Raw genomic sequence first — 26097 nt, 5'->3', positions numbered from 1 at the left:
AACCTAACCTAACCTAACCTAACCTAACCTAACCTAACCTAACCTAACCTAACCTAACCTAACCTAACCTAACCTAACCTAACCGCAATACCTAAGGCCAATAAAACTAGATATGATGACGTCGCCTCTTACAGGCCAATCGGACTGCTCAACATCTTCGGCAAAATATTTGAGAAGTTGATGGTAAACAGAATAAACCATCATATATACACAAACAACTTAGATAATCCGCGTCAATTCGGTTTTAAAGCACAAAAATCCACAGTTGACGCCTTGCATTCGGCTGTGGATAAAATCAAAATTGCACTTAAAAACAAAAACTCGGTCCTTGCCGTCTCTCTAGATATAAAAGCAGCTTTCGACAACGCTTGGTGGCCAGCGTTACTTAAGAGATTACTACACATTAAATGCCCTAAAAACATATATAAACTCATTAAAAATTATTTACACAATAGATTAGTTACCATCAACTTTGCAGATTCTTCTGCTTCGAAAGCTATGACGCGAGGATGCATACAGGGCTCGGTGTGTGGCCCGGTCTTCTGGAACATCATATTGGATGAGCTTCTTGAATGCGATCTTCCAGAGGGCTGCTACATACAGGCATTTGCGGATGACGTTCTTCTCATAGTTGAAGCCAAAAATGTAGATAGTTTACAAACAGCTACAAATAATGCCATAAAAATAATTACGGACTGGGGTGATAGTGTAAAGCTGTGTTTCGGACCTGAAAAGACACAACTAATCTCTTTCTCTAATAAAGCTAATAAAGCGGTAATCAAATTTAACAATACTTTAATTAAACATCAAACAGAGGTAAAAATTTTAGGAGTTACAATAGATAAAAAATTAAATTTTATTAAACACGTTAATTATATAATAAATAAAGCCCATAATATATACAAAAAGCTTTGCATTTTCACCGCTCCAACTTGGGGAATACATAGCGAAAATATATCAATAATCTACAGGCAGGTTGTCCAGCCTATAATCACGTATGCGGCAGGTATTTGGGGCACTGCAGTCAAATACAAAACTGTCATAAATAAATTAAATTCATTCCAAAGAGGTTTCGCCATACGCGAAATCAAAGGTTTCAGAACAATTTCCACTGTAGCAGCCATAGCATTGTCTGGTCAAATCCCTCTCCATCTTAAAATCACAGAAGTCCAAACCATTGAGCGTGCCAGAATCAGTGGGACGAGTTGCTTCCTCCCTACCGATATTAAACTGCAAAAACCTATAAATCCTAGGTATCTACTTCATCCGGCACTAAGAATTAAAACAGATATTATCAGCGCAAATAATCAACACGAAATTGACCAAAACACGTCAAATTCAACAATAAAAATTTACACGGACGGTAGTAAAGACGAGGATGGTAGAGTAGGAGCAGCTCTGGTTATATACCGCGGAGAAAATATTGTGAAAACAATCAAATTGAAACTCCATTCCAGCTGCTCGGTTTTCCAAGCGGAACTCTTCGCGCTGGAGCGAGCGGCGGAATGGTCCTCAGTTAACACACACTTAGAACAGATAGCCATCATATCAGATTGCATGTCAGCACTACAGGAGATTGGTAACCCAAACTCCACTAATAGTTTTGTCAACAGAATTCACAGACACATACACTCCTCACATAGTGGTTTCAATTTCGTATGGGTTAAATCGCACATAGGCATAGCAGGTAATGAGGAGGCTGACATGGCTGCCAAGTCCGCTGGTAAGTTACACAAGCTTCCAGACTACTGTAAATTCCCAATTAGTTTTATCAAAGCCAAGATCAGAGAACAAAATCATATCGAACACAATAGCATCTACATAAATTCACCACAGGGAGAAAGAACTCGGAAATGGTTTCCGGACTTGGCTGCCATGTCAGTCTACTTACGCAGAACCAAACCATCATTCCACAGTACACAAATTTTCACTGGGCATTCCTTTTCAAAATATTATTTATACAGGTTCAAAATAACAGACAATAACAAGTGCCCTTGCGATCCAGGTAGAACACAAAACATTGACCATCTTCTTAAAGAATGCCCTTTACACAGTACCAGTAGATTTACCCACGAACAAACATGCAATTATTTTAACGTAAACCCATACGAAATAGCCGAACTTTTACTACATGACGAAACCTTAGAATCTTTCGACACCTACACAAATAAAGTAATCAACTCACTTAAGGGAATAAATAAAACCTGACACATCACACACCACACAATAATAATGGTAATGTTTAGTATTTTTATTAGACAATTCTATGTATATATATATATTATTTTATTTTATACTTATATAAATTAGCAATAAGTAATTTAACTAGAGTCTAAGATACAAAAAATATGTGTAAATACAATTATTATCATACCAATAAGTTATCTGTAACAATATGTCACTAACAATATGTGTAGGTTAAGGTCATTGTTTATAGTTCTTAGTTTATAGTTCATATTTTGTAATTAAAAAAAAAAAAAAAAAAAAAAAAAAAAAAAAAAAAAGAACATATATATATACTTATATATCATTAAAAGAAAGAAGAAAGGGACAGAAAAAAGAAAAAGAAAAGGAAAAAAAAAAAAAAAAAAAAAAAAAAAAAAAAAAAAAAATAGGAAAAAAAAAAAAAAAAAAAAAAAAAAAAAAAAAAAAAAAAAAAAAAAAAAAACATTTCTAATACATGTTCATCTAATTAAATATGTTAAGTTAACAAATAGTTGTATATATTTAATTTTAATATAAAAGGTATGTTCCTATCAAATTTTCTTTGTATAAGAGGGTCTAAATTTTTAAATGTTTATTAAATCAATAAATCGTGTCTCAAAATTACTTTGAAGTCCTAAGATAAAGTTAAATAAAAATCAGTAAAGTTATTAAAATTGTCGTAAGTCCATCAGGTCAGCTCGATCGACTCCGGCCGCCCGTATCCATTAGCGAGGACTGCGGTCGTGAGAGCTGACTGGACATTAGTTATATAAATGCAAGTCTAGGGCTTCAACACCCATAAAAAACCTAACCTAACCTAACCTAACCTAACCTAACCTAACCTAACCTAACCTAACCTAACCTAACCTAACCTAACCTAACCTAACCTAACCTAACCTAACCTAACCTAACCTAACCTAACCTAACCTAACCTAACCTAACCTAACCTAACCTAACCTAACCTAACCTAACCTAACCTAACCTAACCTAACCTAACCTAACCTAACCTAACCTAACCTAACCTAACCTAACCTAACCTAACCTAACCTAACCTAACCTAACCTAACCTAACCTAACCTAACCCCTGGGTCGAGCCCGCGTCGCGAACGCACGCGTCCGCAGCTCCCGAGGCCAAAAAACCGCTAAGTTATGACCAAAAAATCATAAGTTACTCAAAAGTTATCGTAGAAAGTTGTGAAGTATATCAAAAGAAGCGCGCTGAACTCACCTAAGTGCCTGTGCAAAAATTGTGAAAATCGGATAACTGAAAGTGCCAAAAAATTGTGAAAAACTGTATTTTTAGTGGAGAAATTGACTCAAATAGTGTATTTAAGTGTTTTAAAAATATTAGTCTTTTGTGTATCGAGCTGAGTTATCACATATTTATAGACAGCAAGTTTATCTACATTTACACATAAAAATCTTTAAAATCCGACTTATATTTACCGAGTTACCTTACATTTAACTTCAAAATAGTGAAAAAGTGCACCTAAAAGTCTAGTTTTTCGCGTGCGGCTCGGTAATAAGATCTATAACCCCCCATTTTTATTTTTCTAACCTGTGCATAAAGTGGCCATACACGTTTTGGCAAAGTTTTAGAATTTTTGAACTCTCCGTTTTGTAGTTATTAGCGATTTTATAGACATTTGACCTTGAATGACCTTTGGGTCATTTTCTAAACGGAGTTGTGCCCGTTAATGTGACATACATAGTTCGATGCGCCTGGAAGAGACCTTTAAGAATCTGGTTTAAAATTGAAAATCGAGCTGGAAAATCCTGAGATATTTGGGAAAAACTCGAAAAATGGACACTGTATATGATATTTTGAACTTTAAAGGTCAGTTATAAATAATTTAAATCGACAACCCCATATTTTTATAATTTTACTTCAAAGACAATATAATAGAGAACATCTGTGCAAAGTTTCATAATTTTCGGACTATAAATAGAAAAGATATTAAGAATATACTAACTGACTCCATAGTGCAATTGTGTAAAATTTTAATAGTTAATCTTAGATACCCTAAAATAAATACTTGTATACCAGTTACATTATCGAAACTTTCCCAACATCATTTTTTAGACCTACTTAACATTTTAGAAAAAACTGTACTTCAATCCGATGTAAAACAAAAAAGTGAATTTTCGAATATTATTACGTAAATCGTTCTTCATACAATAGTTGATTTGTTCTTATTTTAATGTTAAAATAGCATGCAATAGCTCAAATCAAGCGCCCTTTCGAGAGGTTTTACCTAGAGACTGTATTATATATAATTTTAGTGTTAATTTTAGTTTTAATTTTTATTATTATTATTATTATTTAAATTTTTTTTTTTTTTTGCAAATCTTTATATTGCAGATTTAGTTAAAAATTATGTTATCTTGGCTCTCGCTGTATCCTAATGTAAATATAATTAACTAGTTTTAAATTTTAACTCTTTTAAGCTTAATTTTATTTTTAAATTTAATTTAAAATTTTTATTTTTTATTTTTTATTTTTTACTGCTCTTATTCTTGAATTAAAAATGGATTACAAGCGTATGTTTTCAACGCCGCCAAGTAACAATAAAAAGACCTCGACCCAGCCTTCCTCGGAGGCCGGGACAAGTAGCCAGAGGGAAAATAAAACTAAAAACCCAGGCTCTGGAGTTGCTGAGGTCACAGAGAGCAGGTGCAGCACTCCAGATTCAGTCGCTCAGTTATTAGAAATGTCTCTAGACGGGGAACTTGACCTCCTCGACATAGAACCCCCCAAAACTCCACCTAAAGCTAAAAATAAGTCTAGGTCGAAGGCTTCGAGAGTCGCGAGGCCCCTCCCTGCTGTCGCTGTGGATGCGAAGGATATCCACTCAATGTACGCTGTCATCCACAAACTTACTCAGTCCATAATGTTTGCAATAGAGGAACACAAAAGTGTTACCTCTGAAAATAAAAAATTTATAGTACAAGCCGCTCAGGAGATTAGACTAGCCACAGACATTTATATGGAGGCTGTGATGGAACCAGGGGATTCGAACCCGACACCTGCGGTCACAGCTCCAACAGCTACACCCCCCACACCCCTAATAGCACCCCCAGTGGTTGATAGCACACTGAGAGAGGATATCGTGGCAGCAGTTAGGGAGGAGCTATCGAAATACAAATCAGAGCTGCAATCGCTAAGTGCAGTTCATACATCCCCCACACATCCCGAAATAGACACAGAAAAATCCCAGCCACCCTTAGTGAAGCCCCCAAAACCTAGTTACAAGCCCGCACTAGTTATTACACCTAAAGAACAGACTAACAACAGACAGGATACAATTAAGAAATTTAAAAATAGCATAACATTCCGCAATAAATCTTACGCACCTACTAGAGTTCAAACCATTAAAAATAATAAATTAAGGGTGGAATTTCTTAACGAATTGCATTGCAATGAAACACTTGAGCATTTGAAACAGTCTGAAATAGTTACCGCGGAACCCGCCAAGAAGCTTCGACCTATGCTTATTCTAAAGGGAATATCTACCGATGTTTCCCTTGATGATTTGGCAACAATAGTAATACAACAAAATTCATCAATTAAAGCACTAGTAAATGAAGAGAATGACTTTAAACTTAGGTTTAAACGTAATAATAATCGTAATGTAAATTTATTTAATGCCGTTTTTATCGTAAGCCCAGCCGTGTGGCGGGAAGCTAACCGACTGGGCCGACTTAATATAGACCACCAGCAGGTCTATGTTGGTGACTTCTCACCTTTCATGCAGTGTTACAAGTGTCTGCAGTTTGGACACATCAGTAAAAACTGTGTGTCCGACTGCAGGCCTTGTTCTCACTGCGCAGATGTGAGTCATCAACATTCAGTTTGTCCCAATCTTGCTAATAAAACCACCCCTAAGTGTTACAATTGCGTAAAATTTAATAGTAAAACCAACAGCAATTTAAATTCCGAACACTCCGCTATGTCTTACTCTTGCCCAACAGTTATTTACATGCAAAATCAAGTTAAAAATAAAATTGATTATGGATCCTATTGAACATCGAAAGCGCCTTTTATTTGTATATACATTCGCAAAAAATTAATATTTGTTATAATTTTAGTTAGTAAATTTATACACAATTGTTACTTAAAACTAGATGAAACCGTGTCTCATAATATAATGTTATTAAAATGTTTTTATAAATATATATAATATTAAATCTGTATTTTATAAATATATTTAGTATTAAATTGATGTTTCTTTAAATATGTTTAGGTTTTAATTTGAGTTCCTATAAAAATTACTTAGTATTAAATTTGTCTCTATAAATATGTATAGTTTTATATGTTTTTATAAAAATGTATAATATTAAATTTATGGCTTTTACTGATTTGTTTAGTTGTAAAAGTTGTTTCTATGAATATGTTTAGTTTTTAATTTATGTTTCTATAATTGTGTTTAGTCTTAAGGTTATAGCTCATAGTTCTTCATATCATTATATAGTTTAGATTTAAGAAATTAAAGTGTATCAAAAGAAATGTAAATTTAAAAAATATATATAAAAAAAAGAATATATAAAAAAGAATATAAAAAATATATAAAAATACATAATAAAAATATAAAAAATATATCAAAATATATAAAAAATATATAAAAAATATAATACAAAAATATATATTAACAAAAAGAAAAAGAAGGGAAAAAAGAAAAGTATATATTTCAACTACTAGTAGCACCTAAATTATTTTAAGTTAGAGAATAGTTATGTAAACTAAGCAATATAAAAAAGATATGTGTATATTGAATTTGAATAAGAAGTGTCTTAATATTTAATGTTATATTAAAGAGTTTATGTATTAGCTATAACGTAAAATGTATGTATAACAAATTTTTTCTTTGTATAAGAAGTGTCCCAATTTTTGTTATATGTAATATTAAACAATTGCGTCTCAAGTTTATTTTGAAGTCCTAAGATAAAGTAATATATAAATAGTAAAAGTTATTAAAAGTTCCCTAAGTCCATCAGGTCAACTCGATCGACCCCGGCCGCCCGTATCCATTAGCGAGGACTGCGGTCGTGAGAGTTGACTGGATATTTGTAATTTTAAATTTAAGTCTAGGGCTTCAACACCCAAAAAAAAAAAAAAAAACCTAACCTAACCTAACCTAACCTAACCTAACCTAACCTAACCTAACCTAACCTAACCTAACCTAACCTAACCTAACCTAACCTAACCTAACCTAACCTAACCTAACCTAACCTAACCTAACCTAACCTAACCTAACCTAACCCGTCGGGACAAAAGTTTCCCTAAACCATCCAAATTTTGTGCTATCACCGTGAGATTTGGCATTCGTGTCTTAATCTAATTCCTAGTTATTATAATAGTCTTAAATTTGACAAAATTTGTTTATTTTTCTTAATTTTCAACTTTGAAAATTTTTCATATAAAATTTTCATACTAAATTTTTTCTTCAAAATTTTTTGGCTATATTTTTGGTTTATTTTCGATTTGTCTCGTAGGGTCGAGTTGGCTCTGCGTCTGTATATAATTATTTTTAAGATTTTTGTCACTTTCGTGCTATTTTAGCGCGAATAACTCTGAAATTTGACGATTTTTGGGGTTTTTCGGCGATTAATCGCGTAAATCCCACCCCACTCGGACTTGACATATACCAGATCGTAGGCCTTCACGAGCCCGATCCAACGACACCAAAATTATTCAGATCCGTTGGATAGATTTTGAGTTTTTGGCCCTCCCACCCACCCTTTACTCACAAGGTAGGTAGAGTGAGGTCCATTTTGAGGGAAATTTTGTCTTCGGATATTTTTTATTTTATATATTTATTGACCGCTGCGGCGCAGCGGTACCTGTAAAAATACAGGAAGAAATTAGAGCGTAGTTTTGACAGTCAGTGGCCTTTTACACCACTGACTACTATTAAAGTAAGACTGTATTTTATACAAATTATACAAATTTTAAACATTTTAATTATTATTATAAGACAGATATTTACACAAACTATTGTACATATTTACATCTGCGGGAGTAAAACCTAAACTTTTATATATATTCTTCTATATTATATATATTCTTTTTATCTTCTGACACGGTAGCCCGAGAGGGGAAGATTAGTTTTTATTGAAAAATCTTCTGGTTCCCCTCACCCCAGTACATATCTTCTTCCTTCTTTACTTACTCCCGCCCGCTTTTTATTTATTGACTCTGGGTGGCTCTATACACCACCCTGATAGTATTGACGAGTCTCTCTGGTATACTAAAATGTTCCGAACACCATCGAAAGGACGTACCCAGACACTGGATCTCTCAGGAACCCCAGAAGAAGTGGGGTTCCTGGACGACTCGCCGATCCAAACAACCTCCCCGCCCGTCCCATCCCGCCCAAGGAAACAGAAGAAACCCAAGAGCGTTGCGACCGAGGAAAGCCCCAGTCCTAAGAAGAGACCAAGTTACGCGAGCAGGACAGCCGAAGCCAAGGCTTTGCTTACAAAAGCCAAAATCCACCTTGGCAACTCGCGTAACTTGAAGTCGGACATCAAAGCTGAGGTCACGGGCGCGATAGAGAGGTTATACCAGCTCGTGAAGGAGGCGGAGGCAGAGCAGAACGGCGTAGGGACGTTAAAGGAGCAAAATAAAAAACAGCCCGAGTGCAACGAGCCGGAGGGGGAGCTCGCCCGAAAAATCGAGCAGCACTCGAGGCTGTTGCTGGAAAACTCCGAGCAAATGCGGGATCTGAAGATGGCGCTCGCTAAAAATACCACCTTGCTGGCAAATCCACCCTCTTCGTACGCTAGCGTCACCGCACTTGCGTCCAAGCCGAAGCCGGTGCAACCTGCCCTGCACTCCATCATCGTCTCCTCGGACGATGTATTGGAGACAGGGGAGGAGGTCCTGGAGCGAGTCCGCAAGGCGGTGGACGCAAAAGAGGGTTGGATAAGGGTGGAAAAGGTCCGGAAAGCTAAGGACGCGAGGATAGTCCTCGGCTGCCCTACCGTGGAAGACAGGGACAAGGCCCGAGAGCGACTGGAAGCCGGTCGCCTCCGCGTCGAGGACGTCAGGAACCGAGACCCAATGATCGTCCTGAGAGACCTGTTGAACATCAACTCAGACGAGGAGGTACTCCAGGCTCTCAGGAAACAAAACCGGGAGGTGTTCGACGGTCTCGGCGCGGAGGACGACAGGATCCAAGTCAGGTTCCGCAAAAAGGCGAGGAACCCCCACACGAGCCACCTGGTGCTGTCGGTTTCCCCCATTATATGGAGAAGAGCGACAGAACTAGGAGCTCTAAGAGTGGACCTGCAGAGGGTCAGGGCCTTGGACCAGTCGCCCCTAGTGCAGTGCTCCCGGTGTTTGGCATATGGCCACACGAAAAGGTACTGCACTGAGGAGGCGGACGTCTGCAGCCACTGTGGGGGCCCACATCTAAAGGCAGCCTGTGAAACGCTGTCGGTTAATGTTACCCCTACTTGCAAGAACTGCATTAGGGCTAAGATTGACCGTACAGATCACAACGCCTTCAGCGAGGACTGTCTTGTCCGGAAGCGGTGGGAATCCTTGGCTCGCTCAAGCGTGGCTTACTGCTGAAGTTGCGGCGGTGGAATATGTTGGCGAGACGAAGCGAGTGCACCATGCGCCTGTGAACGCACACCCGGCGGAACATACGTGCCTGAATTTCATCAGCACATTAACATGGGCAGAAATCCAGGCCGTATGCAACGCAACAGGTTGCCCACTCAAACGCCGCAAGAGCCGTCTGGCAAGATGTAGCCCTCAACCCCCGGTACACACCAGAATGGACAATATGACTCCTGACCAGAATGTGTCCCTAGCACATTCTGGAAAATGGTATACACGGGTGGCAGCGACAAAATACCAATGCGCCAGACAGGCTCTTACTAAGGTGCAAGCGCATCCAAAAGCTAAATCAAAATGCCGTCAAAAGTAAATTTACAAACCTATTTAGCAATAATGTAAAATATTAAAATCCTCATTTCGCAAAAGTATATTTATTAACGTATTCTAAATTGACAAAAGTTAAGAAAGCAGTATTAGTTTTTAAATTAATCTCATTTTAAAATCAGACCGAAAACAAAACCTCAACAAAGTAGTGTGTCCCCTTAAAACATAAATTTCAAACAAAAAACATGAGAAAAAGAATAAAACGTTCGCATCAAAAGTCTCCGTTCCCCATGATGGAGGTTGCCAGAAGACAAATAAAAAAAAAAAAAAAAAAAAACCTAACCTAACCTAACCTAACCTAACCTAACCTAACCTAACCTAACCTAACCTAACCTAACCTAACCTAACCTAACCTAACCTAACCTAACCTAACCTAACCTAACCTAACCTAACCTAACCTAACCTAACCTAACCTAACCTAACCTAACCTAACCTAACCTAACCTAACCTAACCTAACCTAACCTAACCTAACCTAACCTAACCTAACCTAACCTAACCTAACCTAACCTAACCTAACCTAACCTAACCTAACCTAACCTAACCTAACCTAACCTAACCTAACCTAACCTAACCTAACCTAACCTAACCTAACCTAACCTAACCTAACCTAACCTAACCTAACCTAACCTAACCTAACCTAACCTAACCTAAACCTAAACCTAAACCTAAACCTAAACCTAAACCTAAACCTAAACCTAAACCTAAACCTAAACCTAAACCTAAACCTAAACCTAAACCTAAACCTAAACCTAAACCTAAACCTAAACCTAAACCTAAACCTAAACCTAAACCTAAACCTAAACCTAAACCTAAACCTAAACCTAAACCTAAACCTAAACCTAAACCTAAACCTAAACCTAAACCTAAACCTAAACCTAAACCTAAACCTAAACCTAAACCTAAACCTAAACCTAAACCTAAACCTAAACCTAAACCTAAACCTAAACCTAAACCTAAACCTAAACCTAAACCTAAACCTAAACCTAAACCTAAACCTAAACCTAAACCTAAACCTAAACCTAAACCTAAACCTAAACCTAAACCTAAACCTAAACCTAAACCTAAACCTAAACCTAAACCTAAACCTAAACCTAAACCTAAACCTAAACCTAAACCTAAACCTAAACCTAAACCTAAACCTAAACCTAAACCTAAACCTAAACCTAAACCTAAACCTAAACCTAAACCTAAACCTAAACCTAAACCTAAACCTAAACCTAAACCTAAACCTAAACCTAAACCTAAACCTAAACCTAAACCTAAACCTAAACCTAAACCTAAACCTAAACCTAAACCTAAACCTAAACCTAAACCTAAACCTAAACCTAAACCTAAACCTAAACCTAAACCTAAACCTAAACCTAAACCTAAACCTAAACCTAAACCTAAACCTAAACCTAAACCTAAACCTAAACCTAAACCTAAACCTAAACCTAAACCTAAACCTAAACCTAAACCTAAACCTAAACGAAAACGTAATAAAACAGATTTCAATATAACATGAAAATAAAAACTTAGTAAATAAATATATAATAAACAAAAAAATTATGGCAATTTCGATTAAAACATTTGTCAAGCTTAATAGTAATTACAAAATAAAAAATATGTATTAAATTTTTATTTATAGTTTTTTGATAATTTTTTTTTATGTAATAAAATTATTAAAGAATTTCGTATTATTTTTTATACTTTTTGATTCATTGGCATCTATTAGTATTATATGGAAGCTTTTAGTATCCGTTCAAGTATAAATCTGCGAGAGCTATATTGCAAACAGTTCATTTTTAATATACAAGATGGCGCATTGGAGATACTTAGTTTATATTACGCAATATGATTGAAGTTGACAGCTGTCAAACACTGGAGTTTTATTCGATGATGTCTTTAGTAAATAATTAGAGATAAATAGTGCATATCAATCATTTTTCTCTTATTATTTTAGTTTGTTAGTGAAAGTTAAACAAGATTTATTTTGTTAAATATATTTTAATTCCATTATATGAAAAATTTAAGACTATCACGTCTTAAATTATTATTAAAGTGAAGCTTAAACTTTAGTGTACTTAGTGCATTGTTTAAGTATGTTAAACTATTCTATAAAAAAGAAATCTTTTGAAAAATTCTAAACCTAAGTAAAATAATGGCTACAAAACTCCATACACTTAATAATCTCTCTTACTGAAGACAACATAAAAGTTATGTACTACTAGTATTATAATAAACATGTATTTCTTTTTTTATTTTAACTGTATAGAATATAGATACTTCTATAAGATTAGAGTTAGTAATCATTGTATATTTTAAAGTGAATAATATTCATAATGTTTACTTATGATGAAAATCATAATAATTTTGTAAATTTTTTAGAGTATTCACTGATGAGGTCAGATTTATTAGAAGTACAGCATTCTCAGCATGATAGGACATTAACCAGGTATTTAAATAAACATTTAAATGCTTAAAATAATCACGGAATGTTTCCTGCAAGGTAAAAGTAACTTTATTAATATCTCTTTGTCTGTTATTCATGAACTATCAAAAATATTTATTTTACATTGAAGTTAGTCCATTAGAATCATATTAATGAATGCCATCAAGAATGCCTGCCTTCTCATCATTATGGCTAAAATATGTATAGCTATATGAAAATAGGTTTATATTGTTTAGTCTTGAATGTTTACATTATTATAAAAAAAAAAAAAATCTAAAATAGGAAATGACAAGTTTTAAAATATATTAAATATTTCTTTTTTTTTTTCCTACTATTTAGGCTTCATCCCGGGAATCATTGTTTCAATAATAAGAAGGTAATAGAAAGAATAATAAGAAGATTATTCAATATTTGTTTGATTTAATATTTGTATATTTACTTTATTTTGAAATGGTATATTAAATAATAACATTATTAAATAATTCCTTTAATAATTTTGAATACTATAAAGATGATGTACTTTGTCATTACCCAAGTTTTAATATTGTTTTGTATATTATTGTAAAAATCTTTTTTACTTAATAAGAAACATTCAGATTCATGAAACTTAATGTATTAGTAAAAAAAATTACTTTGAATATATTTTGTTTTAAAATGTAATAGTATTTTTAAAGCATAAACATTGTACAATTTGTAGAAATAAAGCCTCATACTGTCGGTCTTTTATTTACCTACGACCCTACGTCTACGTCACTACGTCTACGTCACTACGTCGCACTAATGTCAAACAAGTGGCGACATCTGTAGAACTCTACTCTGTAGTCTCTGGATATTGTCTCTATTGAGATAGGTTATAGGATGCTTAAATAAATATAGCACACTACTTAGAGAGCTACGCACAATTTTATTTTCTATGAAGGGTAATTACACGATATCTAGGTAAGTGGTGCCTAATATTATGTATGTCAACTTCCAGATCAAACAATATGGATAACTAACGAATATCGCTGACTATTATTATAAACAATAATTAGTCTATAAGTACTTATATTTGTAATTCTCTGGCCTAACTCGGCATCAATAACGAATATTATAATACATATTTTTGCTTACCGATTTTAAGTAAATTTAATGTATTATGTTTGTTAAATATAAAATGTTTATTTATATAAATACAGTATAATTTAGCTTATAAGTTTAAACCTTGATTTAATCATTATTTTGAAGTTTAAGTTGTAAATGTGTAAAAGAGAGCTTTATCCGTCGGTAAACCATTCAAATGGTTTGGCGGAGTACGTGTAAGTTTTTTATATTTGTTATTTTGAGAAAATAAAAAAAAAATAGCTTTGCCCGCTCGCCATGTTATTTGATTTCCGGTCTATCATTTGCTATGAGAATAATCAATTTAATACTATTAAGTAAGTAATTAATCTGTCAATAGTCCAGTAATTACTTACTTGATATACTAATATAATAAAGCGGAAGACTTCTGATAAAAGAATGGCAAAAAGATTTGTGACGGAAAAGTGAGTGGTAAGAGAGGTAGAGGGAGACCTCGGTTGACCTTCGAAAACAAGGTATCAACACTGCGTTCCCTCTGACTACCCCGCTAGAGTTAAAGCTTGAAGCTAAGAAGTGTTAAGTAACTCAAAATGGTTCTTATAAAATATGCACACTGCACATTTCCAGCTTTTTAATTTGGCTGGACACGCAGACGGTGCGTGACAAGTGCGTGTCCTTACTTGATATGATGAGGTACATAACATTACACAACAGTGAAGTACGCGCTGTAATAACTATACTGTACGTACGTACGTACGAGTACATTCTACATTTTAACGTGTAGGCAAGTATAGTGCAATTAGGAGTTGATAAATATTTTTTAACGAAAATGCGTTTTTTTTATTCACTCGTATTTGTCGATTTTCTTGAGTGCAAATTATTAACATTTAGTGACATGTTTAAACCAGGCAACTCTAGACTTGCGGCAGACTGAGAGCTGACAACCGTTAATTTTCCAATTCCTTATGCGATTATCTTTCAATTATGTGCGATTCATATAAAAAACGTATGAGTGCAATTTTCTCCAAAAACGAGTTACGAAAAAATGTAATTAAAGGTGATTGCGGCAGGATTCTTCCAGGCAACCCAGGTGTAATCTGTTCTACTAATCATGTATTATTTATTAATATAGGTTTAATTAAGAAAACTGATAGGTGCAGGTTTCAACGGTGGGATCTCAGGTTATATATTTTTCGTTCGTGGTTAGATAATATTAACCATTTACGCTGCTTTTGCATTCCGTACTTTATCTGTTCTCTTCAAAAGGACTTTTGTCTTTTGCTTTTCAGAGGACTGCAACATTCCATCCGGTACGTGCACCATACAAAAGGTAGCACCACACGCACGCAGGCGGGCGAACCCGCTGCTGTGTAGAGACCGCTACACAACATGCCATTACCAGAACCATACCTATTAATTTAGCTTTACTAATAATAAAACAAGTTTTGTTATGTTATACCATATTTATTTCATGTTCTAATTGGTAAAAATATTAAGTAAACATACACTTAAAATTTATTTTAGTATTCAAAAATTTTGGTTTCAGATAAATATTTAGTTTTACAAGATATCAATAGCGGCCTACTAATTGTTTGCTAACTTTGATCGTGATACTATATCACAATTTATTTCGTGATATTAAGGCTTCCACAACTTGAGCAGTCCGTCTTCACTGTACGTCGCGAGGAGGTTCTGATGAGGGTGATGTGTCATCCCTATGACCGCCTTCTCGTGAATGTTGATAGTCCGCTCCAGCTTCCCGCTGGCGGCGCAGAAAGCGTAGAGCACGAGGTCCTCGCCGGCGCAGTACACGAGGCGACCTCGCGCGCCCAGCGCCGCGCACACCAGCGCACCGCCCTCGGCCTCGCGCCGCCCGCTCGAAAACGAGCGCACGATCTGCCCCTGCATGTTCATAATGGCCACCGTGTTGGTGCGGTTGCACACCACGAAGTGATCGGGGTTCTTGGGCGTTAGCAGCAGCGAGTTGACCGGCGGCTCACCCGAGCCCAACGGCTTGAGCGTGGCCGTGCACTCGCCCGAGCGCGCCGACCATACCTTGACGGATCCGTCCGAGGACGCGCTTAGCACTGCGTGCCCGTCCGGCGTGAACACCGCCTCGTTCACGAAGGAGGCGTGCCCACGGAACTCCTTGAGCAGCTTGCCCGACTTGAGGCCGTGGATGCGGATGGTGCGGTCGAAGGAGGCCGAAAGCAGCTGTGAGCTGTCGCGCGTGAACTGCAAGCAAGTGACGCCCTTGGCGTGCGCGCGGTCCAGTTTGCGCTGCACTTGCCCTGTGGACACCTTCCACACCTTGACGCGCCCGTCGTTAGAGCCGGCCGCCAACGTGTCGCTGTCGCGGGCGAAGGCCAGGCTCAGCACCGCCTCCTCCATGCTCATGTACTCCTCGTGCGCCTGGTAGCGCAGGTCCTTGCGGATCTTGCCCGTCGTGAAGTTCCACACCTCCACCAGCCCGTCCACCGATCCCGTCACCAGATACTGCCCGTCCGGGGAGAACCTGTCCACATTACGATTATTGTAGGGTATGGTATGGTTCGTTATGGTATGATGGTGGTTTTAATTGACGCGTTCCGAGCGCGCCAGTTGAGCACATATCACTTCGCCAATGAATGTGGATTGTGTGATATCACAATGTTGTGTGGAGAATGTTAATGTAAAATGTTAAAAAAAAGATCCAGTTAAAAATATATAAATCAAAAAAATATACCTTGCACACTCCACATGTGACTTTTGGCCAAACTTGATAATTTTTGACAGTTGTGTAGGACATTGGTCATCCTCTTCATCTCTGATGGCTGCTTTGCCGCGGAAAAGATCGATTGTAGTCCCTGTAATATATTGTAGATTTAATTTATTGGATTTTTAATATATTGTAAGATTTATATTTTAACCTTTTTGTTGATCAAAAAAAAAATAATGTAATTAACCTTAGATAGCTAACCTCCATAGATTCGATGGGCAGTGAAACGAAATATCGGTCTTATTTTAGGCAACGCCGGTAAGGCCGTTGCAGCGGAGGATTACGGAGCCTTAGCAGCATTGATGAGACGGCGAAACGTCAGCACAGCTGCGCGTTTTTCCGTACACAATGCAGTGTAGGTACCGACGTTATTATACTGCAGCGAAACGTGGGTATTACAGAAGAAGAATGAAAGAAAGAAAGATTAATGCCGTGGACATGCGACATCTCTTCGTAGGATATGCGGAGTCACCTTACGCCCAATGTTAATAATCAATCCTAATCCATAAATTGCAACCATAGATTGAAATAGACAGAGATGGAGGATGGCATGCAGGTTAGTGATTGGATAGACATGTCGGACAATACAAGATTGACGTTAACTGGAGATAGGAGATACATTATTAACATTGGTCGTTAGCCGATTGAATCGGCAATGAAGAGATAAACAGAATGGCAGGTACTAGCGAGGATGTCACGGTGGGAATGAAGAAGAACGTACTCAGCTGGTTTGGGCACATTGAACGAATGAGGGATGAAAGAATGGCAAAAAAGATTTATGATACAAAATTGAGTGGTTGCGGGGGACCTCGGTTGATCTTCGAAAACACAGTATGAAAGATACTGGACTGCACGTAAAAAGCACGAGGACAAACCCCCCTCTCTCCCCACAGGACATGTACGAAGAGGTTCATGACAGTGGACGAGGCGAATGAGATGAGAGAGACCGTAGCGTTCGGCGCTCCGTTCTCCCTAACTACCCCACTAGCGATAAAGTGTGAAGTTAAGTTAATAATACACCTATCCCCCGATATACACGCTAGATACGTTCCTGAGAAAACCGTGCAAATCGAAAATTAAAAATTTTCAAGTCAAAACCGTGTAAATCGAAAAGCTTGCAGAAAATGCATAATTTTGCTATTTAACAGTTGTGATTTTTTTCAATATTTTTAGGTGTACACAGAAATAAAAATAAAATGCATTGACAGGTTAAAATAATATGTAATATATTACGGAAACATTGTTTTTTTATTTAATTACAATACAATCAAAAGAAGAACAAAAAATAAAACCAAAGGTGTTTTATTATCATTCATCACTGTCAGAAATTGCTCTCATTCTTTTTTTCGGAATCGAAGGTTTGAATTCACTTTCATCACTCGAAGTTTTTTGTGCCGATTCGATGTTTGAATCAGAAATATTTACATTATGAGAGATGGTAATAAAATCGGTTATTAACAATTGCTTCGAATTTTTTGTAAGATCTTTGTAAACTTTTTCATATTGAGCCAAGCAGCGATTTATACGAGTGCGATAAAAACAAAAAAAAACTTATTTGAAAAACAGTGTAAAAGCGAAAACGTGTAAAAAAAGTACCGTGTAAATCGAGGGATAGGTGTAATTGTGACAATGGATAGCTTAAACAAAGTGCACACGAAGGTTAGATCTCTATAATTTTTTATTTATCACGACATCTGATGAAAGTTATCAATAAATAAAGTCAGACATCAAATCATCAAAATAATAGTACTAATATGATCAGACCTGGCGGCAACAACCCCTGGTGTTGCTGCCACTTGAGGGCCTGTCCTAGCAGGGCCAGCAGCCGCGACGACGGTACCACCGACACCTCGCCCGCCAGCGCCGCCGCCAGCGCCGCGCGCCGCCCCTCCTTGCCACCCCCCGCGCCGCCCGCGCCATACGCCTCTCGCGGGTCGAAGTATGACCGCGTCAGCATATTCTCTAGTGAATTATAAGGGTTGTTCATATACTTGTATTATACATAATGCAGCTTAATGCTAAGCTGACAACACAACTCTTACCAAGGTGCATATATCTGTCGGTTTCCTGTTGCTTCATGAGCAAGCAGGGTTGTGTCTGGCGCAGCAGTGTGCGCGCAGCACCAAGCTCCCTCAATTCTATTAATTCTAATACTACTTGCTCATATAAATCCATTAGTTTCTTGTCTGGTAACTTTAATGAAGCTGTTGCTTTTAAAACTGTATCCCAGTGTCCATTATTAATATCTGCACAAAACCCATCAACACTGTCCACTGTGTTAAGAGACACTCCAGTTTCTTCCTGCAATCATAGTTAAAGTCGAAAATTAACAATGTTATAACATATGTGTCATATATATGATCAAATCATTTGTTTAGCGTTTTGTATAAAAAGATAAATCAAGTAAATAATTTGATAATAAATTGATTGAGACATATTGTCTTGCTACTCTAAGTCTCTAAGTCTCTAAGTCTCTAAGCTCAATAAATGAATATACTTTAAATATTGTATTATTATTATTAATATGAATGCTTCACTTACAAATAGAATGTAATGTATGTTACAAATGTCAACCACTGATTCAATATATAAATCATATCTTTAAGTAAAAATATTTTGCCTGTACATTTAGTATTTTTGACTGAAATGGATTGAGGGCCCCTCAAATAAAAATAATAATAATAATGCCCCCTAAAATCCAACCATACGTCCGAATCGAACATCTCATTCTCGTGGGGGGCGGACACGTGAAAATAAATTACTTACAGGCTAACATGGCTCTGGTAACCCTTTTTATGGAGAATATGGAAAATAAAAGATATAATTTGCGGCCGCTGCCCGGGGGTCGCCGGGGCGCATCTGGAGCTAACGCTGGATGCCACAGCATGCGAACCGTTGGCGACGGGGAACTGAGCAGGTGGGTTCCCCTCGAAAAAAATGTTACAGCCGAACAATCATCCTCATCATTCACTTCTTCTTCCTCTCATTCACCGATATCAAGCATACCCTCACAACCATCAACGTGTACCCTATTAAATTCCCCTAATTCATCACCGACGTCATCACACTCATCACTAACTATAAGGTCAGCAGATGTTGTGCAGGAGGCACTTGCCAATTACCCTGCACCCATTGCGGGCTCTATTCGTGCGCGAAAAAAATGGACTGACACAATGAACCGTCATATTTGGTGCACATATCTCATTATAACAAAATGCGAAACCACGTTATTGAATAATTATTTAGAACCCCTACACCAAGAATTTAGTAGTAAATTTCCCGAAATGCAGGTAACTAGACAACGTATAGGAGATCAACGTAGAGCAATAATAAGAAACAAACTATTATCAGCTGATACCTTAGCTCAAATTTTGATTGAAGTAAAAGAACTATTACAAATCGGTGATCAACCACTTACAAAAAATAACATTCATTCAACTCAACTTTCACACACAAACACTAGAATGAAATGGTCAAACCAACTTAATGAAGAAATTGTTAAATGTTACTTTGAAGTCACCCAACTGGAAGTTAATAAGACTTCTTATCGTAAACACCTGTACAGTTTATTTATATCTAGAAACCCACACCTATCACACCTTACAGAACAAAGAATAGCTGACCAGAGACAACTAATATTTATGAACAAAAGTATACAAACCGATAGAATCATTGAATTAAAAAGAGAAGTAGCAATTAAATTAGTTAATAGTAATCCTTTAACAAAAAATATTAGAGAGTCGAATTCTCCTAGTAGTCAAACAAATGAAATAAGTAATTCTGCATATGTACAAAGAAATTTACAACCCGTTGAATCACTAAACCAACATTGTATAAATAGACACAATTTAAAAGAAAAACAACTACATTATATTGAACAAGAATTTAATAATGCTTTAATTGAATTTAACGATACAAATCCTGAAACCAGACCCTATATAGCTAAGCAAAAATCATCGCGTAAATTTTCTCAAATTGTTAGTTTCTTAAATAGCGAAATACTTCCAAAACATTTAAATAACGAATTAGATTTCAATGCTCTTCATAACATTATATATGGTCGTTGCGCTTGCCAAAACCGCTATGTGTATTTAGTCAAGTTTTCAGGAGAGACAAAAAACTATTTTATTTATTAAATAATAGCTTTATCAAAAAATTATAAATGCAATATGGTGACAAAATATATTATGTTTGAACTGAGATACAAGCGAAAGTGATAAAATGTACCCTTCATCTGTAATAATTTTTTTTAACCATTTTGATGCACATATCAGAATTGTCTTGTAACGACCATTTCTTACAAGTGAAAAATATGCACATATCAGTTTTGTAAAAGAACATAATCGGATTTATTTAGTGTTATTATGAGGATAACAAAAATGTATTAAACTTAAAACAAACATGTATACTAATGATTAGTAATGATAAGCGTAAGGAATTGTGGTTTGGCGCTTTTTTACGTGAAAATGGTTAATCTGATAACGATAAAACAGTACGGTACGTTATATTAGTCCTATGGTTATTAATACTAATAATAATTAACAAAAAAATGTTTAATAGAAAACTCGAAGGGTTGTTAGAAAGTGGTTAGGAAAGGTTTATAGATAGACTAAGCCTTTAATGTTTATCCCTTAAATAACTAGGTAAATTTGAAGTAAATAAAAAGCGAATTCAATAAGTATTGCAATAAATTTTATCAAGATAACTAAAACTAAATTTAAGTAACACCTTCGCTTTCGTGCCACACATATGCATGGACGTATTTATCATTACTACAGTACATCTCTTTGCCTCGAACTCGAATATGGATGACCAAGGAATAGCGCCGCGCGCAAACCCGTGCCAGAGCTTAATGCCTGAAATTAAGTTCAGCTAAAAAGCTGTTAGGCGAGCTCTGTCTTCTTTGGTCATCCACAAGTCGAGTGGGTCAGATGACATCTCTCCTTTAGTGCTCCTGAGCCTGTCACCTGTGCTAATGGGTCTGTTTTGGCACTCTTATTCAATCGGTATAGTCCCAGACTTGTGGAAGAGCGCTCTTATCCACCCGATCTCCAAGAAAGGCGATGGTTCCGATCCATCTAACTACAGGCCTATTGCCACCCTGGCTCTTGAAAGTTATGGAGGGCATTATCATTGGCCAGCTTTTGATTTAACTGGAGAATCACTGATTGATTAACGACAGTCAATATGGCTTCCGCCATGGTCGCTCAACCAGTGACCTTCTGGTTTACCTAATCCACCGGTAGGCTACGGCTATTGAAAGCAAGGAATAGGGTCTGGCAGTTAGTTTGGACATGGCGAAGGCCTTCGATCGCGTGTGGCATGAGGTGCTCCTTGCAATACTTCCATCCTATGGCTTTCCGAGAGTTTATGCAAGTGGATCGCTAGCTTTCTCACTGGGTGCAGCCTCAAGGTAACTGTTGACGGTTTTTGCTTGGAGTACATGCCCGTGAACGCTGTCCCCCAAAGCTGTGTGCTGTCCCCTACGCTGTTTCTTCAGATTATCAATGACATGTTAGAGGATTGTAGAATGTGCGTGCTTCTTGTTTTGGTATGCTTTTTCTTTCTTTGTGTACCTCATATTCTTCTAGTGACAAATTTTCTTTGAATACGGTGCACATGTCAAATTAAAACTTTATCAGCTTCCAATTTAAGTAATGTAAATAGTTAGTTCTCTTTATTGTATCCTCCTCATTTTTCTGGCTTCACTTTTTAATCGACTTCAGTGAAGAGGACGTTATCAAGTCGAGTGTATTTTTTTTATATTTGTTACCTCAGAACTTTTGACTGGTCTTTACTTTGATTTGGTCTATTTCTGACAATTTTATCCATGACAAAATCATATAAGTCTTAAATTTGCATTAAGTATGTGCGCAGCAAATGGAAGAATAACTCAATATCATGCTAACCGATTTCGATGATTCTTTTTTTATTGGAAAGGATACACTTCAGAGATAGTTTGATGAGAGTTTATAATATATTATGTTCTAATTATGGGATCCAGTGGAAGTCGGTTTTTTTTAATTGTTATACTTATTGTGCACTTCAAACATGTGTCGTGTCGTGCACTTGCTCTGCAGTAATGATTAAACTTGAACTCTTGGCAATAAGCCTAAAACCATTCTCACAGACTTCTTACAGAAGCTGACTTACAAGAAGGATTTCTTGGTTTACTTTCAGAAGATGATTCTGGTTTGGTGGCATACAATTGCTTAGCCCATGTACTAAAAGTATCGTTAGTTAAATGTCTTCTACAATTGTATTAAGTACGCCTTTCCTATAACTCTCTGCTTCGTATTAAAGTCGCGCTTTTTTATTGTTGTATATTTCATCAATATTCATCTCCTTGAAATTTTCTCCAGCTTGTTTATCTAGAATGAAGTGACCAGTTCCGAGTTCGGCTGACTTCTGGCTTACAAATTCTCCAGTAGCTTTATCTAGGTACAAATGAGTCGTATTTTCAACAACAATACAACCTGCTCGCTCTGAATCTGCTATTTCCATCGGCAGTCGCTGAGATTTGAGCTCTGTCTCATTATATACCGATAAGGTAGAAGTGGAAGGGACATACTCAACCTGATACTCCAAAAGTTCTGTACCAAAAAAATCTGTAGCACAAGGCTCGAGTGACGGTTCCCCTTAATGTATTACATTACATAATGTAATAACATTCCGCATCGGATCATTGCTGCTGGGTCATAACTGCACATAACGAATTTGTCATTGCCAAAAATAAAAATGAAGTGCACATATCGATTTTGTTAAATCGACTTCCAGATGGAAATACTATATATTTGTTTTTGTAGGCTATGCAGAGTACTATTTTAATGCTATTTATCGAATAAAAAAAAAATCAAAAAAATTCACATAACGGTTTTGGCAAGCGCACCGACGATATACAGCTGCCTACACTGCATCACTGTGTGATGGAACAAAATTCAGTTTTATTGATAATTACCGACCTCGTAACAGCAAGCCATCGTGGCAAAGAACACTTGAAAGTAGAGTAGACAAATATAGATTGCAAATAGGTAGACTTACGCAATATATATCAGGAAATAGGAGCCGTAAAATATTAAAAACTGTAGAAGAAATAAAAACACAATATATAATTCATTCACATCACGAAGAACCTAATACAGAATTACCACATTTCTTAGACACACTAAAACAAAAATTAAATGCAACCTCGAACAGATATTTGACATGTACAAAACGGAAGCAACAAAATAATAGAACTACACAAATTCATGGTTAATATAGATAATAAATATACACCACCTAATTTAAACGATAGAAATATACAACTAAATCAAACCTTGATAACTAAGCAGCAAAAAATAGAAGCATGGTCTTTAAAGTCACTGCACGGTAGACATCTAGCCGATCTTAGCCAAACTCACGTCGACAAAGTTGCGTCGAACGGATGGCTACGACGGGGAGATCTCTTCCCAGAGACGGAAGCCTTCATGATGGCTATTCAGGACCAAGTAATAGACACTAGGAACTATCAAAAACACATAATTAAACGACCAAATATGATTAATGATTTATGCAGAAGATGCTATTCTAGTCCTGAAACAATCCAACACATTACCGGAGCCTGTAAAACCATAGTACAAACCGATTACAAACATAGACATGATCAGGTCACTGCAATTATTCATCAACACCTAGCATTTAAACATTCTCTCATCACACAAGCACAAAAAACTTGTTTTAGAATCTACAAATTTTAAACTGTATTGGGATCGTACAACCATCACAGTTAAAACCGTACACTACAATAGACCGGATATTTTACTTCATGATAAAGTTAAAAATTCTGTATACTTGATAGACATAGCCATTCCAAATACACACAATCTTGCATCCACTTTTTCAAACAAAATAGATAAGTATACAGATTTAACCATAGAGCTCAAAGTCAAAGGAAAGTCCAATCCGTCACTACAGTACCAATAGTTCTTTCAACAACCGGAGTAGTACCTCATACACTACACACGAGTCTGGAAACTTTGGGTATTCACCGGTTAAGTTATATTCTTTTACAGTAAGCCGCAATATTGAATACATGCCGTATAATTAGGAAGTTTTTATCATCAAATAATTAAGTTATTGTCAGAATTCCTTACTAGTAATAATAATTAAAATTTCCAAAACCAAATATTGCTTGGCTATATGCTCGCAATTTTTAGTTAACGTACCCCAATGATTTGGGAGAACAAAACTGGTAAAAATATAATAATAAAAAGCAAAAAATTATTTTTTTTTAATTCTTGTGTGTCTGTCTGTCTGTATAATCTCTGAAAGTACTAAACCGATTTTCGTAAAATTTTCTTTTTTTAACCCAGCTTAACATCTAAAGTTTGATTCATCAAAATCGGTTCATTAAAATAAAGTTATAGTCATTTGAATGAACTCAAGGCATGAGTTCATTCTGCAAATATATAGCAATCCATATCTATACTTATAATAAATCTGTATTTCTTTGAAATTAATCTGTGTTTTAAACTGACTTTTACAACAAGGAGGAGGTTCTCAATTAATTATTTTCAAATCAATATTTGATTCATTGGTTTATTGGATTATTCGATTCAATTTGGGTATTTTTTTATAATATGGTATTTTACAAATATATTATAAATCCTTACCCAAATCAATAATTTAACATTTAAGGCTGTTTCTGACTGAGTAAATTAAATTATTCATTGACATCAACACATTTGTCGGTCAGTCAATTCTGTTTATTTAAAGAATAATCATATAGTTCAAGCGGGTGAAGCCGCGGGGGGTAATGTTAAAATGAATATATATTCACACTATATCCTTCAAATAGCAAGGTAGGCAGGGGAAACCTGGGAATCTAGTGCTAAGACACACTTCTTCAGACACTTCCATTCCTATAGGTATATATTCTATAGATATTGTGTTGGTAGCGGAACCCAACATCGGGCTTGCCCTGTTACAAGAGCAAGGAAAATATATATTTCTTCACCCAAGTGAGCATCAAACCCATAGAATGTTGCATTTACAGTTGAACTCTTGTGCCCCTGCTCCATAATTGGTCTAGTAGGTCTTAATAATTTTATATAGTATAACATTAAATGTGCATCTTTCTGTGTGTTTTTATGATTTTTAAGTCATATTATAAAGGGAATAAAAACATTATTATAAAATTTTTAGATTTCGGGTGTAGGTTTATAAACTGACTGTTACGTACATAATTTATATCAAAAGTGTTAATATATATTTATAGAAGCATAATGCACACAATGTTTACCTGTAAAGTCTGCAAGGATTTTGTGAGGTTAGATTCTTTAAGATATTGTTGGATAAGCCGAATTACACTGAAATGCACAAAATTTATTGAATAATTAAGCAATATCTACTCAAAACATATAATACTTCAAAATCATTAAATATTATAACTTAAAAACTTACTCTGCCGATTCTATTTCTATAGACATATTAAATAGTTATTGTTGTGGAGCTTTCTAGTAAAAAGAATAAAGTCTTATTCATCAACAATATTATATATTCGAAAAGAAACGATTTATTTATTTACTTATTTAAAGCGATTTGTTTTATTTATAATTATAACCCTTATTTATTGTATGTTTCCAAACAACAAATGTCTTGTTAGTAATTTGATTTTGACAACCTGTAACTGTCAGGGCTTGTTAACG

The 26097-nt window shown here is 36.0% G+C and overlaps 2 protein-coding genes and 1 long non-coding RNA gene across 6 annotated transcripts; 2 read left to right on the top strand and 1 right to left on the bottom strand.

Moving 5' to 3' along the window:
- Positions 1 to 455: 455 nt before the first annotated feature.
- On the top strand, positions 456 to 2208 carry LOC146540220 (uncharacterized; the record flags this gene model as incomplete). Its single annotated transcript, XM_085207976.1, has 2 exons — positions 456 to 774; positions 976 to 2208. Coding segments are annotated over 2 exons (1552 nt in total), but the record flags the coding sequence as incomplete, so codon positions are not given.
- Positions 2209 to 12010: 9802 nt separating this feature from the next.
- LOC146540219 (uncharacterized) lies at positions 12011 to 15106 on the top strand. Of its 3 annotated transcripts, none has more exons than XR_014879438.1 (4): positions 12011 to 12236; positions 12525 to 12645; positions 12928 to 13527; positions 14940 to 15106. It is a non-coding gene; the product is annotated as an uncharacterized LOC146540219 (long non-coding RNA). The 3 variants fall into 3 exon arrangements; XR_014879437.1 differs by having other exon boundaries at positions 12011 to 12437; XR_014879436.1 differs by lacking the exon at positions 14940 to 15106 and having other exon boundaries at positions 12011 to 12645; positions 12928 to 13944.
- Smu1 (Smu1 spliceosomal factor) lies at positions 15094 to 26097 on the bottom strand. Of its 2 annotated transcripts, XM_085207259.1 has the most exons (6): positions 25853 to 26097; positions 25692 to 25758; positions 18451 to 18709; positions 18173 to 18370; positions 16376 to 16496; positions 15094 to 16165 (listed from the first exon to the last, which is right to left on the bottom strand). In XM_085207259.1, exons 1-6 carry the CDS (start codon positions 25876 to 25878, stop codon positions 15289 to 15291), a joined length of 1548 nt encoding a protein of 515 aa, XP_085063385.1. In that variant the 5' UTR covers positions 25879 to 26097; the 3' UTR covers positions 15094 to 15288. The 2 variants fall into 2 exon arrangements, with proteins under 2 accessions (XP_085063385.1, XP_085063386.1); XM_085207260.1 differs by lacking the exons at positions 25692 to 25758; positions 25853 to 26097 and adding an exon at positions 23450 to 23592.

The sequence above is a fragment of the Heliconius melpomene genome, chromosome 3, assembly GCF_056956725.1.
Source record: "Heliconius melpomene rosina isolate 202511_hmr_F chromosome 3, ASM5695672v1, whole genome shotgun sequence".
NCBI classification, from domain to species: Eukaryota; Metazoa; Arthropoda; class Insecta; order Lepidoptera; family Nymphalidae; genus Heliconius; species Heliconius melpomene.
This window is presented reverse-complemented; position numbering and strand designations above follow the sequence as displayed.

Excerpts from the sequence above, each read along its gene's own strand:
- Smu1 (XM_085207259.1), bottom strand. The coding sequence starts at position 25,878 with ATGTCTATAGAAATAGAATCGGCAGA. Across the intron at positions 25,759-25,852 it reads ATAGAAATAGAATCGGCAGA|TGTAATTCGGCTTATCCAAC; the intron begins GTAAGTTTTTAA and ends TGTGCATTTCAG. Across the intron at positions 16,497-18,172 it reads CCAGGGGTTGTTGCCGCCAG|GGACTACAATCGATCTTTTC; the intron begins GTCTGATCATAT and ends AATATATTACAG.